The sequence below is a fragment of the Diachasma alloeum genome, unplaced genomic scaffold, assembly GCF_001412515.2.
Source record: "Diachasma alloeum isolate Michigan unplaced genomic scaffold, Dall2.0 Dall_scaffold_00216, whole genome shotgun sequence".
Taxonomy (NCBI): domain Eukaryota; kingdom Metazoa; phylum Arthropoda; class Insecta; order Hymenoptera; family Braconidae; genus Diachasma; species Diachasma alloeum.
The window spans coordinates 1,671,657-1,689,003 of record NW_021680381.1 but is presented as its reverse complement, the minus strand read 5'-3'; the positions used below and the strand labels follow the sequence as shown (position 1 = coordinate 1,689,003).

Sequence of the window (17,347 nt, the reverse complement as noted above, 5' to 3'; positions counted from 1 at the left end):
GACTCGACATTCCACAATGACAATGTGGAATGACAAGTAGTCGTCAGCAGGAACTCAGCTGTTGGATGCCAGTGCACGAGATTGATGGGTCTCCTACGTGGTGACAATGAAATTTCAGGCTCGGACAATGACTCCTGGAGACCAGCCTCTGGGATACGCCACAATTTTATGAGGCAATCCTGTGATCCGGTCGCCAGTAACCCATTGTCAAACGGAGAAAAATCGAAGTCCGTCACGGCCTGTGTGTGTGCATGCAGAATAGGGGTTGTCGGGCTAATCCTGCAGCACTCCTCCAGAGCAAAAACACCCAGACTACATCCTAGTAAATACAAGCAAGTTAGCACATGCGAATAAGATTCATATAAAAATCTAGAGAATTTCATTGAATTTAAGAATAGATGTGAAAATTTGAGTAATATCCAAAATTTTTATGCGAGAATTTCAAATTAAATTAAAATATAGACACAATGTAAAATAATCAACTCAATAATAGAGTGGGATATTTCCTCATTTGAACTCGATTAAAAATTCCAGAGACACTGAAATCGAGTGCGACATGACGAAATGTCTCACTCAGCACACCTCCATTACACAATTTCAAAATTCGCAAACAGAGGAACGATTGAAGACCGATTGAACATCAATTAAAAATGGACTGGTTAGAGCCCATGTGACTAGTGACCCCAAAATTCATATAAAAATGTCAGAAAAATCAAAATTAGTCAAAGCAGCGACGGAACATTAGCAATTTTGGTGGAAGTAGTTCACTTAATTGGTCCGGTTTTTCAATCCTTCCTTCGATAAGATTTCGTAGTGTCGAAAATACGCGGGATAGTACCGAATTAATAGTAGGTTACGAACTATTGAAATTATCCGGGAATAAAATTTCTTTAATCGAGAGTGATGATTTTTCTTACAAATAAGGAATCGTTGATTGTAACGCGTTGTGGACAGTCTCAAACAAACTCTCAACATTCAATTATAAAAATTTGTTAAAATACATCAACGTGTAGAAGAAAGTGTCTCCGTGAAAGTATCCATAATAGCCTTTAGCACGACTAATTGCTGGTAAGGAAATTACGTATTCACTCAGGGATCTACAGCTACAACGATAACTTTATAAAGAACAGACTGGATTGTGAGTAATAAAATTTATAAACCCAAATTTTGGATCCTTCAGATCATTCCAGGGATAGGAATTTCAACTACATAAATTTTTGTAAAACACACTTATGTTTTTGTAAACCGAATACTTCTTCAAAATATATTTAAATTCAAATTTAATTATTACTATAGCTCCAAAGTTCTTGATCAGTGAATATTTTCAACTCAAACCCTATCTCTAAATGAAACCCTTTTCATTTATATTTTAGTAAAAGGTGAGAGTATTAACTTTGCGTCGTCCAATCAATCTAAATTCTAATAATTTGAGCTCTGATTTTAATGTGACAATTAAAACATGTTCTTCCATACAATCACTCAAAAACTGATAGAATTTTCTAAATTTCCCGATGAAATTGTCTTGAATTTTCATGTATTTATCAATTAACTCCGTTTAAAGTCATGATCATCATCGCAGTATACCCTAACCGGGTCGAAGCGATGTAAAATAACGAAATAACGAAAAAAAATTGAACTCCAAGGAATGTGAAAATAAAAATATGTGTGTTGAATTACCATTCTGATAAGTATTGATTGCCATCCATTTATTGGAGGTCGCAATGCAGTCGGCGTGTGGATTCGACCCAGCATATAAGCCACGAAGGCATCCCTCCGGCCGCGGCGTTATCGGCGCTGCATGCCGAAATTTCGAAGACGATGCTTTCCATGCCATAACTGAAAGACAATGTGTGGACAGATTAACAATAATTCAATGCTTGTTTATGAACTAGTAAAATGTGGGTCCTTAACCCGTCAGTAGGCACGCTCTTTTCAGTGTCTCCTATAAGTACTAGCATTGACGTACGAAAAAGTTCTCTAGAAAAACCTATCGAATTCGTTAGAAAATTCTATTGAATTTCTATTAAACTTTCTATTATTTTTTGGCTGATTCTATTGACATGTTCAATAGAAAAACATTCAATAGAAAAAGTTGACAGAATTCGATTTTTCTATATAACTTATTGTTCTTTTCATATATTTTCTATAGAATTTGTTCGACTCAAATTTTCTAAGTTCTTCTCATTCTATTTTTCTTTTCTTCTCATCCAGAAAATCAAACGAAAAAACTTAGAAAATTTGAGCCGAGGAAATTCTATAGAAAATATATGAAAAGAACAATAAGTTATATAGAAAAATCGAATTCTGTCAACTTTTTCTATTGAATGTTTTTCTATTGAACATTTCAATAGAATTGGCCAAAAACTAATAGAACAATGGATTTTGTAACGAATTCCATAGGTTTTTCTATTAAGGATGATCGGGCGAGAAGGAAATGTAGGAGGTGAGGCCGAGGGTTTTCTATTGTTTTCCTGCAGAAAACCAATCGCTGAACAAAAATAGTACATTACGTAACTAGTGCGGAAAGCAGGCGGTTACTCACGAGGGCGGCGCAGCCCTCGAGAGAGACGGCTCAACCAGCTTGACTAGCGTCCGAGTCCAAGATTTCCTGTTATTTTTGGGATAAAGTAAAGAAAGTAATGTCAAATTTGACATTTCTGATTTTTAATTTCTCTCGTTGACGAGTCATTTTACAAGAAAATGACAAAAGACCTTTTATGTGAATGATGAAATTTCTCACAAAAAATATTTATTGACATTTTCTCCTAAAATCACTCATTCGCGAAAAAATTTCACATTTATTCAATGAAAATCAACTCGTGGCATCCCACCATTTTTCGATACTATTTTCATCGTTACAACAACGATAATTACCACCATGAGGGAAAGATAAGGTGAATATTTACATTGACAGATTATTAAACTGACATTTTCTTTAAAAAACTGTCAGTTGCCCTCAATTAATCCGAGCTGACAACTCATGAATCCTCCAATCAACAAATACCGACAGATTAGAATTCAGGCGACAGTTATTGATCACCACAGTAATTATTGAAAATAATTTTTTTATCCATTTTTTATCATTTTGAGTTGTTCTCCTATGATTTAACTTGAGATTTATATCATATTTATGATCATTCGGTATTTACATGGTAAAATTTGAGTGCTGAACCTTCAGGTACACACTTAGCTCATTCCACAAGCAAACGGCGAAAATGGCCGTTTCCCGCGTTCGCGCGCTTTTACCATTTATTTGTGACAGTTTACAATGGTACCACTGCCACAATTGAGATCACTAGCGAAAGCAGGGATTTTATTCTTTGCACTGTTGGTTTTACCTTCTTGATCAATTCAACTCAAACTTCGCACTTAATAAATAAATAGCCGAGTGATCAAGTACTAATACCTACTGATCAGAACTGCCTCCGCTACCTTAGTTGGTGCACTCGATATTCCGCATTTGGGCTTCATGACCTCAACCCCTCAGGTTCTCACTTTCTCAAATAGAAACAACTATTTCCCTATGATTCCCAAATTATTTTACATGGATTAGAATTGATTTAGCACTTTTCCCACTTGTCTTCAATCGACAATTATAAGTAATCGACCCAAAGTAACTAGATATCATTTTGTTTCGGTCGTTGTCAGTGCATGTTCTGTTTCCATTGTCAATTACGGAGTGCAATTGTGGAGTTCTCCAATCTCTTGTCCAAGATTAATTTCCAATCATTGATGAGTCAAATTTTTTATTGCTCCGAACTTTGAACTGTCGAAGTCTTTTGTGTTTGTTGGAGAAGAATAATGAGGAGTTGTGTAGAGTCAGCTGGGGTTAACTATGGTTTTCCCATCTCTGGATGCTGCTGATGGTGAGTTTAACGATTAGGGTAAACAGGCCAATTTCTAGACGGGGTTAATTTCCAAACGATTTCAACTTGCATTGAATATTGCATAAATCGTATAGAAATAATTTGTATAAAAAATATCCGTAGGGGTGGTTGGGATAAAACGGACACTTTTGACTTTTTTTAAAAATGTTAATGACTGGTTGAAATGTTGATGAAACTTAATCATTTTTTTTCAATACAAACAACAATTCTTTCCCTTTGTGATGAGCTTCAACTGATCTCAATTAATAAATTTGTTTCTGAGTTATGAATAATTTTAAAAAAGTCTAAAGTGTCCATTTTACCCCACCCTACCCTATTTTAGTTTTGGCCTCACGTATGAAAAAATCGTATAGAAATTTTCTATACGAAATGCGTACAAAAATTCAACCATGTTCCCCAGCAGTCTGAAACTTTTCACACGCCTTTTCCATCATTTAAAGAATATGTAAAAAATAAACGAGACAAATGGCTGCTTTTTGTCTAACCCTCCGAAAATATCTGAAGAGAATAAGTTCTACAGTAAAATCCAATTCTATTGACTTTTTCTGTTGACTATTTTAATTCAACAGAAATTTTTTATTTTTATTTTCTGTTTGAATATTTTTTTTATTGAACATTTCTATTGAAATGTTCAATAGAAATCAATATACATCGGCCAAAAACTAATAGATAGTTCAATACAAATCTAATAGAATTTTTTAACCAATTCGCTAAGTTTTCCTGTTAAATTTTTTCGTGCGTGCATATTCCCATTTAGGTGATTTTTTTGTTTTAGATCCTACCACGAAACTCGAAATTCCCCTAACTGTCCAGCAATTGGCCTGTTCACCCTACTTGTTCAGTCGAGTGCAAATCTGGTGGTGCAATTGGTTTCCTAGGAATGAATCACTAACAATTGGTCAAGAAATAACTGATGAGCAGACGAGTGGAGAATGGAGGTGGTTGGGGGCATTCCTGTGGAGTGTTTAACTCCTGGAGAGCTGGCAGGTGTGTGGTCCGGTTGGACAAGCATGGGCGATCGGGAGATGGTCAGAGAGGCCTCTGCCAAGGGCAATCACATCAACCTTGCTTTCAAGTTCCTCGCTTATCGCAGGCACTGGACGGTCGCGGAGGCCCAGAAGTATTTTTATTCAGAGGTCGAGGTTTGGATTGGAGAATTGTTGGGGAAGAAACAAATTCATCGAGCATCACATATTTTACAGAAAGTTGTGAGTATTTGGAGGGAAGTCGTAAAGGGCTGGAGATGAATTTTTAAGCATTACTGAGATTATTTTGCGAATATTCTAAAAAAGAATGACACTGTTGAGAGAATTTTTCTGGGGACAATTTTGTGTCTGAGTTTATCGAGAAATATTTTATCCCTAAGTTACAAGGTTACTATCATATCATTATTGTAATTTCATTTTTTTATTGTTTAAAGTGCTTAAATCTTCAAGATTTATTTGCACTATCAGTAATATTCTATCAACTTAATTTAATTATTTACACTTCTTACAATCATTGATTTTAGATATTTAATTTACTATTTATGATGAATTCACAGACGAAAAAATTTAACAGAAAAACCCATAGAATTCGTTAGCAAATTCTATTGAATTTCTATTGAACTGTTCTATTAGTTTTTGGCTGATTCTATTGAAATATTCTGTAGAAAAAGTCAATAGAATTCAATTTTTCTATATAACTTATGCTATTGAGATATTTTCTGTAGAATTTTCTCGGCTCAAATTTTCCAAGTTTTTTCGTTTGATTTTCTTGATTTGAGAAGAAAAGAAAAATAGAATGAAAAAACTTGGAAAATTTGAGTCGAGCAAATTCTATAGAAAATATATGAAAAGAATAAGTTATATAGAAAAATCGAATTCTGTTAACTTTTTCTATTGAATTTTTTCTATTGGACATGTCAATAGAATCAGCCAAAAACTAATAGACAGTTTAGTAGAAATTCAATAGAATTTTCCAACGAATTCGATAGGTTTTTCTATTAAATTTTTTCGTGCGTGTTTGTGTAGTATTTTAAGGATTTTTGGATTTGTGGTTTTCAATATGGGGGTGATTGAGTTTATAAGTGGAATAATTTCATCTGTGATTATTGAATAGCCGAAAAAATTGAATTTTCGGACTTTTTGCATCATATTTGGTCGATATAACACAAGAACTCCAAAACTTGAATTTGGATGATTACAAAGCATTCATTTGAAAGCAACAACAACAATACTATAAAATATAGAAAAAATATTCAATAAAAATATTTCAACAGGGAAAGGATCCAATAGTCTACATCGCCGAGATCTGTACAAAAAGCAGAGATCCTGAATTGCGAGATTACTTGGCAAACCACGTGCTGAAGAATAAGGGATTCTCTGAGGAACAGATTGATGCTTGGGAGATCATCAAATGCATAAAAAAATACGAGACGATTCAGTTGTCGCGGGACACCCTCGACGGCCACTCCATCGAAAAAATTTCCATCGAAGAAATGCTTAATCTTCCTCCACACATCAAAACCCCACTTTTGACTGAATTATACTTCCATACTTATGAGTCCTGCCTCTCTAAGAAACTCAAGAGCTCCGCAGTTTGGGATTACCTCCTAACCGAGGACAACATCGAACTCTTGATTAAGTGGATTGACAGAAAATTTGGGGAAGAAAACTCGAAAAATCGTGAAGAGCTGCAGGAGGAGCAAAAATCCCATCTTGTCGATGTGTTTGACAGACTTGAAATCTCGCCAGAGATGATAGAAAGAATCGAGCAGTCCAATATGTCCTTTCCCTTCAGAGAAATTTTGCTCAACCACCTTTGTAAATATGGAATTTTTATCAACAAAGAGAGGAGTGATGTTAAATTAACGCTAGCTCGATTTTTCAGTGCTGAAATCACTCCCAAGAATTTTGATGGAATTTTATCCAAGAGCTCGTGTAATTTGGATAAGGAAGAATTCTCAAGAAAAAGACACTCAATTTTATTTTACCAAAACGAAGAGAATTCCGATGAGAGATTGTATTGTCAGGATCAAGAGTTACTGAGATCATTGAGGAAATTGAATGATTCAGAGAATTCTGTGAGGGGTTTGATCACTGGAATTTGTCAGACAATCCATAAAATCTCGGATAATCCTCAGGAATATTTAAAAAACGAGTCTCTGCTCACGTTTTACTTAATTTTCTTGGCATATTTGGAGTCCAAAGCGCGAAGAGACAATAAAGACGAAGAATCTCCAACATTCGAGGAATTTTTAACTACTAAAACGAACTTAACAGTAGAAGATATCGAAATTCCATCTGGAATGATTGCAGAACTGCTTCAGAAAATTCCATATCTTAAAAACTGCCTCGAGAATAAAGAGAAGGAGAATGACATAACGATGTACCAGCTCTTGGACGGCCTCAGGAATCTGAACATCCACGAGTTGTTCAGGTGGAGATTCGAGAAGGAACAAATGCCTAATTTTGCTAATGCCAGTTTGATTAAGAAATATGGGCACAAGGAGAAGTTGAATTACAAGTATTATCTGAAGGAGGCACGTCCCAGCATGGCTGCATACGTGTTGTTGAACCCTGAGGGGAAGCAGGCTGATTTATCTTCTAAAATGTAAGATTATTTATCCAGTTTTCATTCATTTTCAACACCTCATCGTGTTAATTGTTAATTTATTCCGGCGATGGATAATTTGAGAATTGAGAAAAATGTCATTTGAAAATCTGAATGCAACTTTCAAGTGAAAATTATTAGTCATAATGTTAACTAACGAGTGATAACTAACAAATGAGTTATTCTGAAGAAATTAGATAAAAATTTAAATTTCATATAATAACGGAGTTCCTCGTAATTAAGAAAATTGAAGGTTTTATTACCTTCAATTTCCTATTCATTGGAAAATAAATTTGATATAATTTGCTCATTTTACAATAACTTTAAAAAATTGAGTAATTACCGAAAAATCGTTATTTTTATTTAAATATGAGAAAAGACTTCATTCAGTTTTCAACATGGATCGGGAATTGATGAGTAATTTTATCTATTTGAAAATTCATTCAAAATCCAAATTATCAATTATTATTATTAATTATTAAATATTAGAAATTATTGATTCTCAATACAATTGCATCATCACCGGAGATGTCATGTTGAACTTTTTGTCTTCCTCCACTTCAAAACATAATTCTCCAATTTTTATCACTTTTCATGATATTTTCCCTTTGCAGGAAATCAAAAATTTCGTTCCAAGCTCACGCATTCGCTCTGAAGAACCTCGACAACCCAGAAATAATTTCCAATTGTATCTGCTTCATCGAGTTCCTTGGAGTTGACTCCGAGTGCTTGAGACTCCACGCAACTGCTGCCGACTATGTCCATAGTAAACTCAACATTTCGATAAGTAAGATTACCTTTCCCCTTTTCGAGAGTTGGCAATTTATCTCTTCAGCGAAGATAAAATTGGAGATTGCGAAACATTTTTTTTTTCATTCAAACTTTCAGATGACCTCCTTGAGTCTGTGGCCTATCAAAACACGAAAGATTTGGAGATTCTTCTGAATCACTTGGAACAGAGTTTTGCAGTGGAATTTACCTCAGTGTCAATGAGCAACGTCAGTGATTTCGTTCAGAGCTTGAAGTCTTGGGAATTCGTTGTGAGATTTGCAAGAGCTCATAATGCATTGTTTCCAGTTTCATTTCTGAAGTATTTGGCAAGGGGGAATCATTGGTTTGAGTTTGTGTTGGTTGGAAATATCTTTCGATATCCGTTAGAACAGGTAAATACGACTTATCCATATATTTTCATAAATATATCAGCGAAAATCAAGATTAAGTCACAAGATTAAGACTCACAAGGGTCGGATCAAAGGTCCAAATAAGGGTAACAAGGGCCAGATAAGGGTCTAAATAAGGGTCACAAGGATAAGATTAAGGGTCACGAGGGTCAGATTAAAGGTCAAAAGGGTCAGAATAAGGATTATGGGAGTTATATGGGGATCATATAGGTGTTGGCGAGCGGAGCGAGCAGGGGACGTAGCCCCCCAGTAATTCCGACAAACTCAAGTAAATTTTGCATTATTTTCGATTTCTAGGTGTTAGAAAACGCTGCATACTTCGAAGACCCAACGATCCGTGAGCACCTACTGATATCCCTGAGCAACTCCCACTTGAACCCCCCGCAGACCCAAAGGCCCAAATCATCAAGACAATACCAAAGAAAGCACAGCCACAGTCTCCCCAGCCACTCCCCCACGATCTCCACCCAGACGTCCCCAGAATCTCCTTTAAAAACCGACCAGTGCTTTCCGTTCAACCAGAAGACCCCCTTCGACCAGGACCTCTGGCTGACAATCCTGAAATGCGACCAGAGTCAGGACCCCCCTGGGGCCCTCCTCAAAGCAGCTCGAGAGACGTCCTCCTCAGTACTGATCATCCTGGCAGCTTGCTACGAGCCCTCTTCAACAGCCTCCTACTGCTACTCCTGGCTCGTCATCTCCATCGAGAACGAAGACCTCATCAGAGCCTACTCCGACTGCCTGGCCGACCAGATCTGGCCGATCCGAAGGATCTCCGAGCTCTTCCGAAAGCTGGTGTCCCTGGGGTACATCGACACCCTCTCCAAAGGCTTCGAGATCTTCCTCCCCGAGAATCCCCTCCACCTATTCTTCAAATTCCTCCTCCAATGCACGAAATCCTGTGAATTCGAGGAGAGCCAGAAGATCCTCGTCGACTTCATCAACACCTGTTCCACCTTCAAGAGCAACAAAACCATCGACTGGAACGACTCAGACACCACCTACCTCAACAACGAGTACTGGATCGCGACAGTCTGCATTGAGTGCATCGCATCATCCCTGAACTCAAACTTCCTCAGCACGCACCTCCAGCAGAAGTTCCTAAACCTCATCGTCGATTGCAATTTCAACGAGGAAGTGCACATCGACGAGCCCGACTTCCAGTCCCTCCTGGACATCATCACGATCCTGTCAAGAACTCCAGTAAAAATGGATTTCGAACAGATTAAACTGACTGGCGAGGAGTTCACAGTGACCCAAGAGGTCGAACGCTGCATAAGAAATCTGGTGGAGATTGAGGACTTCCCGAGTGCCCTTGAGCTATCGAAAATTGCGCACCTCCCCTGCTCCAACATCATCCTCGAGCAGTATCGAACCGAATTCAAAAAGCACCTGCTCAATGCCCCGAGCAAATCAGACGCAGTATTCTGGAAGAAATGTGCCTACGACATCAGGAAGTACGAGGTCCGCTTCGAGGATGCAGCTTCATTCTTCATAGAGCATGCTGGGAAGGTTGAGTCGTACAAGGAGATGTACGAGATCCTGGAGCTTGCCCTGAAAACCTTGAAGCCAATCTCGACTGATCAGCAGACGATCGACACAGTCGAGATGGCGATGTGGAAGGCCTGCATCCTGGCAGGTCCAGCAGCCATAGAGATCCTGAGGGAGAAGAAACACTTCAACAAACTCAAGACTGAATTGCTCTCTGGGATCAGCAACCTGAGGGTCAGTTGCTCGTTGAACGACGAGTCCGAGGAGCAGGCCATTCAAGCTCTGATAAATCGATTCCTGGACGTCGACGACCTCGAGACGTCCCTCAGGATCTCAGCAATCTTCAATTATAAACACAAAGACCTGCAGATTTTGATGTTGTCTCTGTCTCTGGCTGAGGGGGAACTATCCCCCTATCAACTGTCTCCTCAGCATCAAATATTGTTAGAGAGCTCCGACGTCAAGAAGATCAATCAGATCTCCACGCTGACGAATCGAGGGCCCCAGAGGAGGCTGTCCTCTTCATCGCTGAATCTCCCCTCGCCTATTTCCAGTGCTGATGGGAATGATTCAACCTCAATGTACCATCAGCAGGTTGACAGCCTCTTGTTGTTGGAGAAATTGGTGAAAAATCTGGACCATGGGAGGGACGTGGGCCGCAAGATCCTCGTGCTTTACAGATTATCGATTCACCTGAAGGGGAGTTACAGGACATTGCTGATGTCTCGAGACCCCATGGAGCTGCTCTTCGAAATCACAAATGTCAATCATTCGGATAAATTTGCGCTGATGAGGGAGGTCATCTCGGCTTACAGAATACAGAACTCTGCAGTGACGAAGTTCTGGGCTGGGGAACTTTTGTTACATCTCACGAGGCAGGTGGAGGAGAACCTGGACGAATCCATGCTGATGTGGGGGTACCCCCTGGACGTCACCTTCACGCTGTCAACGATTTTGTGTGACGACGCCTCGTTGCTCGGGTGGGAGCTACTGAAGGGCGTGACGATGAGGCTGGGGCAGTCCCTCGGGGCCCGCAGGGATGCCTCCATCCTCAAGATCGTGGTGGAGTTGCTGATCAAGGCTCATCACTGCTTTACTGTGGCCTGCAGCATGGAGGGCATTGCCTCTGTCCTCAGGAAGAGTCAGCAGCTGTCTAATACTTTGCAGAGTTTGAAACTCTGGAGTTTGCTGGTGAGACTGGTGACTGGGGTGGGCAGATTCACAGAGATGAATTATATCCTACAGATTCTGAAGGAGAACGATCAGTTTGAGTTCCTGCTGGGGATTGGGACTGATAAGGTCTCGGGACTGAAGATGGCTCTGTTGGAGTTCTGCAAGAAACAGTATCCTGAGGATAAGGAGCTGTTTACCCTGGTGGCACACCATTTTCGGTTGTACAATGAGATTGCTGTCATGTGGGAGAGCGAGGCCAAGGGGATCATCAGGGAGTTGATTAGGGACACGAGGAGGGAGAACATCAGGACCTTGATGATGAATCAGAGTGTCAAGTTCACGAGGAATGATGGCACTGAGAGGAAACTACAGTGTGCAATGACGAATTATACGCATGCTACTGAGTATTATCTGAGGGATAATAAGCTGAATTTGGCGAATCGGTGCTGCCATCAGGCACAGTTGGTGGCGCTTCAGGTGTCTCTGCTCAGTGGGGTGGCGCAGGGGCAACAGGCCACTTGTCTGCTGAATCTGACTACTGATGAGATCAATAGGGTCATTTGTCAGGCCCTCAGCTTTCCACAGGCTCTGATTCTTGCGCAGTCTTATGGGTATAATGCTGATTGGTCCAGTGCTATTTATCAGCATGTGATCGTTCATGGAGAGGGGAAGTATCTCAAGGACTTTCTGGGGTCTAAGAGGCTCACCAGTGCTATTGCTCAGGACTGCGTTTGCAGGTGATTTTTTTTGTTTACGTATTAAGCTACAGTGGGTTATTTACAAACTATTTGCATTACTACGTATGTACACAGATTTAGCTTCTACTTTTGGGGTGTCTGGGTTCTTGGCTAGATTTATCGTAGCTGATTTAAACATTTTAGTTTAGTTTAGTTTTTAAAAAAATCTGCGGGTGGCTGTATTTTTGATACAGCCGTGATCTTCCCTTTCCTTCAGTGAACATCATAATTTTTCATTGTATACATTTATGTAGGTATATTAGAAGAATTCGGGACTTCCCACCGTCTCATCATGACAAGACGTTTTTTATAATCACGATACGATTGAATTTTATCTATTTCGTGCAGTAATAACCAACTGTCCAGATTTTGCCGGCCAGTGCTAAGGATCCCTTAAAATTGTAATTTATTTCTTAAAAAACTGGAGAATTTTCTAGAAAAATCTGGGATTTGCTAGAAAAATCTAGAATTTTCTAGAAAATTCTAGAATGCTCAAGAATTGCGATAGATGGCGCCACTGTCGATAAGGATCCATAAGGACTTTTTCTCTAAATGCCCCCCCCACAACGATAACTTAGACATATCCATGTCAAAAAACTGGTATATAATTTGTAGAGGCTTAAGGTCTCTTGCAGGTGATTTGTTCTGTTATTTTGGGGTTGTAAAATCTGAGAGAATTTGGGGTCTCAAATGTCGAGGGAAGTTTTATCGTTTGGTATGATGGACATTTATATTGGGAGAAAATGTTGCTAAGAGGCGAATACGAATATTTTCTGAAGGAAAATAATTTTTTTCTAAATCTGTTGGCTCTGGAAATATTTGTATTTGAAGTTTAGTAGAGGATCTTTTGTATAAACCTGTTACTCTAATGGATTTAGTGATTACTTTCATCAAAGCCCTTTGGTGCCGAGATATCAGAAGAATACGTTGAAATTGCAGGTAAATGTTTACTACAGGAGAAAAATATTTCAGTAGTTAAGAACAAAAACACTACGGGTGAAAATATTTGAAAAAACAATCTAGTGCATTCGCAATTCTATTAGCTTTTCGCTAATTCTATCTGAATAAAAATATCCAAATGCACAAGAAAGATTTGGAATTCCTCTATAAAATTATTTCCCAAAATTTGAACAATTTTACTTATTTATTTATAAACAACGAATGTTTAAAAAAATCATGATTCATGATTTTTCAAATTTTTATCACGCAAATTGCAAAAGATACTTGGATGTGCTCAAAGTTTTAATGAAAACAATTTTTTCAAGGGTAAAATCATCATCTGTTCCAGATATAGAACTGAGAAAGTGATAACCAAACAGATGACGCTGAATATGCAGAGTTTAATCACAGAATTGAACGATATTGAAGCTAAATACGTATTAGCAAGTCAGCTGGGATTTAAGGAGATTGTCGAGGGATTATTGGCAAACGATACCACCGGCTCTTACTTGAAAGACACTGTTTGGAAGCAAGGTTTTAATCCTCAGGAATTCATCGGCGAATCATTTCGCGGTTGATGTTATTGTTTTTTGCAAATACAAATATCTATTTTAATCGACAAGCCAAAATTGTATTATACTTCAAATTGTATACGTTTTTATATTAAACAATTTCGTACTGAATATACTACTGTCTAATGATTCATACCGATGATCGTTGGAGATAAATCTCCATGCAGTGACGCTGAAGTTCAATGTATCTGGATCAGCGATCTACTGATAAACATGTAGGTGAGGTCAATTCAATAGAAATTACATCACTGCGACTGTCACAGTTCAGTTGTCAGTCGTAATCCCATCACTGCAAGTGCACGAATTATCGTCGAATATGCAGCAGGATACATTAAATTCGTCCAATAGATTTAGATGTGTCGTTGTAGTTTTCATGTGTCTTTTCATTGCGAAAATTTCCACTGAAGACACTTCAGAAATTAATTCCACAACTACTGGGGATCAAATAACTTTGACTAATGAAGGAAGTGCTGCCGCTATTACAGAAGATGAAATTATTTCGTCAACTCCAGAAATAGCTATTTCCACAATTTCAAGGGACGAAATTACTTCGAAATCTACTTCGGAGACGACAGTTCTTCCAATAACAAAGGCAGAAATTATTTCGTCTACTTTGGTGGCGACAGTAGGGACAATTTCCGCTACTAAAGAAGTGGAAAAAAAATTCACAAAGGAAGAAATTATTCCGTCTGCTTCAGAAAACGAGGGGAAAATTGTGAAGGAGGAAGTTTCCTTGATTACGAGTGAAATAGAAAATATTTCGACAACTGAAAAAACTAGTATTTCTACGACAGAAGTAGAAATTCTTAATGCTTCGAAAATAGTAAAAAGTGAGGATCTGAGAATGGATAATTGCGCTTCGCTAAGTGATTGTATGAAGTGCGTGAAATCAAGTGATTTGTGCAATTGGTCGATGGATCAAAATGTATGTAAATCACCGGATGCTGCACCGGGAAATCTGAGCGGTGGCTCAGGAGTGATCGAAAATGAAAATGTAAGCGTGAAAAATGGAGATTAATTTCGCTCATTGCCTATTTTTTTTGTTAGGAATTTTGTCGTATAGAAATAATTTGTATAAAAAATATCCGTATAAAAATTTCCAAATATCATGTACGAAAACCATATAGAAATTCTATACGCAATCCGTATAGAAAATTTCTATACGATTTTTTCACACGTGAAATTCGCTAATTTTTCTATCAAAATTTGTCGGGCGTGTGAACTAATTGTTTTATCGCATCCTAGTATCCTGGGGAAGTACATCGGAAAGGAGCCTCTTTTTGCCCCCGAATCGTGACGTCGAGAAATATTACTTTGCCTTCTGATACCCACAAAATGATAAAAATTAAGGTTTCAATGAAGCATGTGAGTATTCTTTAGATCCTTTTAATTTCTGTAGATCCGTAAAAATTCTATTGGTTTTGTATTGGAATTCTATTACAATTTTATTGAAATTCTGCATGAATTCTATTGAAAAAATTTGTTCCCTTATTGAAAACTATTTGTCTTTTACCAAATTCTATTGGAAATGATCAAAAATAGCCATGCAATTTTTGAATAGATCTTTGATAAAAAAAAACTCAACAGATTTCCATTTTTACACAATATATCGTGTTGGGCCTTTTCTGTAAAAATTCTTGGGGATGAATTCTTGAAATTTCTTTTCTTCAATTTTGAAAAAAATTTGAAAGAAAAAAATACTTAGAAATATTTAATATTAGAATATTTAGAATGTTTACACTGAAAGGATGTAAAATTTGCAATGAAAATCGTTGAAAGAATTCGACAGAATTCTAATCGAAATTCAATAGAATTCCCTACCGAAAACGCTAGGTTTTCCCATTAAATTTCAGACGTGATCTTTTGATTTATCTATAATCCTTCTGATTCTCTGACCTGTGAAGGTGTTCTCTGAGTCACGATTCACCTGTCGCTTTGGTGATGGTCCTGAAGCCATCACCACCACTGCTACACTGCTGATGGACACCATCTCCTGCAGCAATGCCCACTTTTCGTACCCCACTGACGAGCCTTTCGTTCAACTTCCTATCTGGGTATTAAACGGTGGAAGAGAACTATCGAACCCAAAGGATATTAAATTGATCATCTACAAGTGTCGCTACATGGCTAACAACTGCATCTCCTGCTTCTCTTTCGGGAGAAATTACGAGTGTGGGTGGTGTCCAGGATCGTCAACGTGTGAAATAGCTGGACAGTGCGAGGAAACTACTATTGAGAATTTGTGGATTGGGAGGAAAGGACATTGTCCACAATTCACTCAGTAATTTTATTGATCAAAATAGCAAATTGACGGAGGATAAATCAATGATGATGTGGTAAAACATGATGATTAATTTGAATTTTTATTAGTGAATGAAATTTAATATTTTTGGAACTGTTGATTCATGTTGAAAACTAATGGTCCGTTTTGCCCTACTCTCCCCTAACAAAAAAATGTATTCTGATATTTTCTTTGAAAAGAATTCGACATTAAGAATTAAAAATTGAGAAAACATTAAACCTAGATTGGTCACCAAATGAGAAAAATCCCTGCACGCGTCGTTTTTCTTTAATTGCAATTGACTGACTAACCGGAAAAATTCAAAAAAACTTTGACTTTGTCAACTGAAGTGGCTGAAGAATCCCTTAAGAAAATGAAGTATTTCAAACAGATGAATTATTTTTTTCCATCTTAAATGAAATTGCCCATGACGCGACGTTGCCGGAAACTGGCTAAACGCGCCCGGGCAGTGTAGAGTGAATTCAGCAACGCTAGATGCAAAATAATTATATTATGAACAAAACAATTATATTATGTCATTTCTTCGAATTGTGGATTAATTATAAATATTATTTGATAATAATTGAAAATTATGTAATCCTCAGGAATTCATATTTTTATATGAAACAATTTTGTACGAAATATATTACTCTATATTAAACGTAATCCATGTCATGACGTTTAAGTTCAATATTAGAAACGTTGATTTGCTAATAGAACTAAACGTGAGGTCAATTCAATAAAAATGACATCACGCCAACTTTTACCTCGTCGCGGGCGTAATTGTAATGCACCAGAATTGAGTGCATGAATTGTTATTACCATCATGGTTCTGTCAATTTCTTCAACTTCAGACTTGGAACAGAGGAAGTGAAAAAAACAGGAGCGACTATTGCAAAATAAAGAAAGCTTATATTTTGTGACGTCTTTTCCCAAACGCACACGCGGGATTCGTGTACATGGGTAATCACGAACTTTGGGCTGCAACTTGGACTCTCTCGACCCGGAACAAAACGACGGGGAAATACGAGAGGAACCAATGTGCCAAGAGTGCCAGTTCTTTTAACCGCCAAAGGACAAGGTCACACCGTTGAGCCGCGTTCCACGACTAGCTCAGATAACCGCGGAGGCGTGTGGGAACAGGCTACAATGAGCGTACTCAACAATGCAATTGTTTATAAAACGGACAAAAAATTATATTTCCAAATCATAAATCAAATGTGATCTTTCCCTCGTACATACGAGAGTTTCGGTAGAATTCTGTACACGTGCAGGAGAGGACTCCCACGAGCAAAGATGCTATACACCAAAAAAAAAATGTAACTGACCTAGCGATGCTAATTAACGAAGAGAAATAATAATAATCTTAAGAATGCGTGGGAGACGCTAAGACGCGAGGATCACCCGCAAGCGACGACGACGCGAGAACCACGACATAAAAGTTAATGATGAAGGTCGACGTATTAAATGAGCTGGGATTAGTTTTTCCCAC

At 38.0% G+C, this 17,347-nt stretch overlaps 2 protein-coding genes across 4 annotated transcripts; both read left to right on the top strand.

Moving 5' to 3' along the window:
- Nucleotides 1–3,421: 3,421 nt before the first annotated feature.
- LOC107037310 (spatacsin) lies at nucleotides 3,422–13,685 on the top strand. Of its 3 annotated transcripts, none has more exons than XM_015255802.1 (7): nucleotides 3,422–3,866; nucleotides 4,792–5,095; nucleotides 6,148–7,481; nucleotides 8,096–8,268; nucleotides 8,370–8,644; nucleotides 8,960–12,063; nucleotides 13,352–13,685. In XM_015255802.1, exons 2-7 carry the CDS (start codon nucleotides 4,820–4,822, stop codon nucleotides 13,578–13,580), a joined length of 5,391 nt encoding a protein of 1,796 aa, XP_015111288.1. In that variant the 5' UTR covers nucleotides 3,422–3,866; nucleotides 4,792–4,819; the 3' UTR covers nucleotides 13,581–13,685. The 3 variants fall into 3 exon arrangements, with proteins under 3 accessions (XP_015111288.1, XP_015111289.1, XP_015111287.1); XM_015255803.1 differs by having other exon boundaries at nucleotides 4,663–5,095; nucleotides 13,358–13,685; XM_015255801.1 differs by having other exon boundaries at nucleotides 4,663–5,095.
- A 171-nt stretch (nucleotides 13,686–13,856) lies between these two features.
- Nucleotides 13,857–16,538, top strand: LOC107037309 (plexin-A2). The gene is made up of 3 exons (XM_015255800.1): nucleotides 13,857–14,568; nucleotides 14,820–14,939; nucleotides 15,479–16,538. Exons 1-3 carry the CDS (start codon nucleotides 13,891–13,893, stop codon nucleotides 15,857–15,859), a joined length of 1,179 nt encoding a protein of 392 aa, XP_015111286.1. The 5' UTR covers nucleotides 13,857–13,890; the 3' UTR covers nucleotides 15,860–16,538.
- The last annotated feature ends 809 nt before the right edge of the window (nucleotides 16,539–17,347 follow it).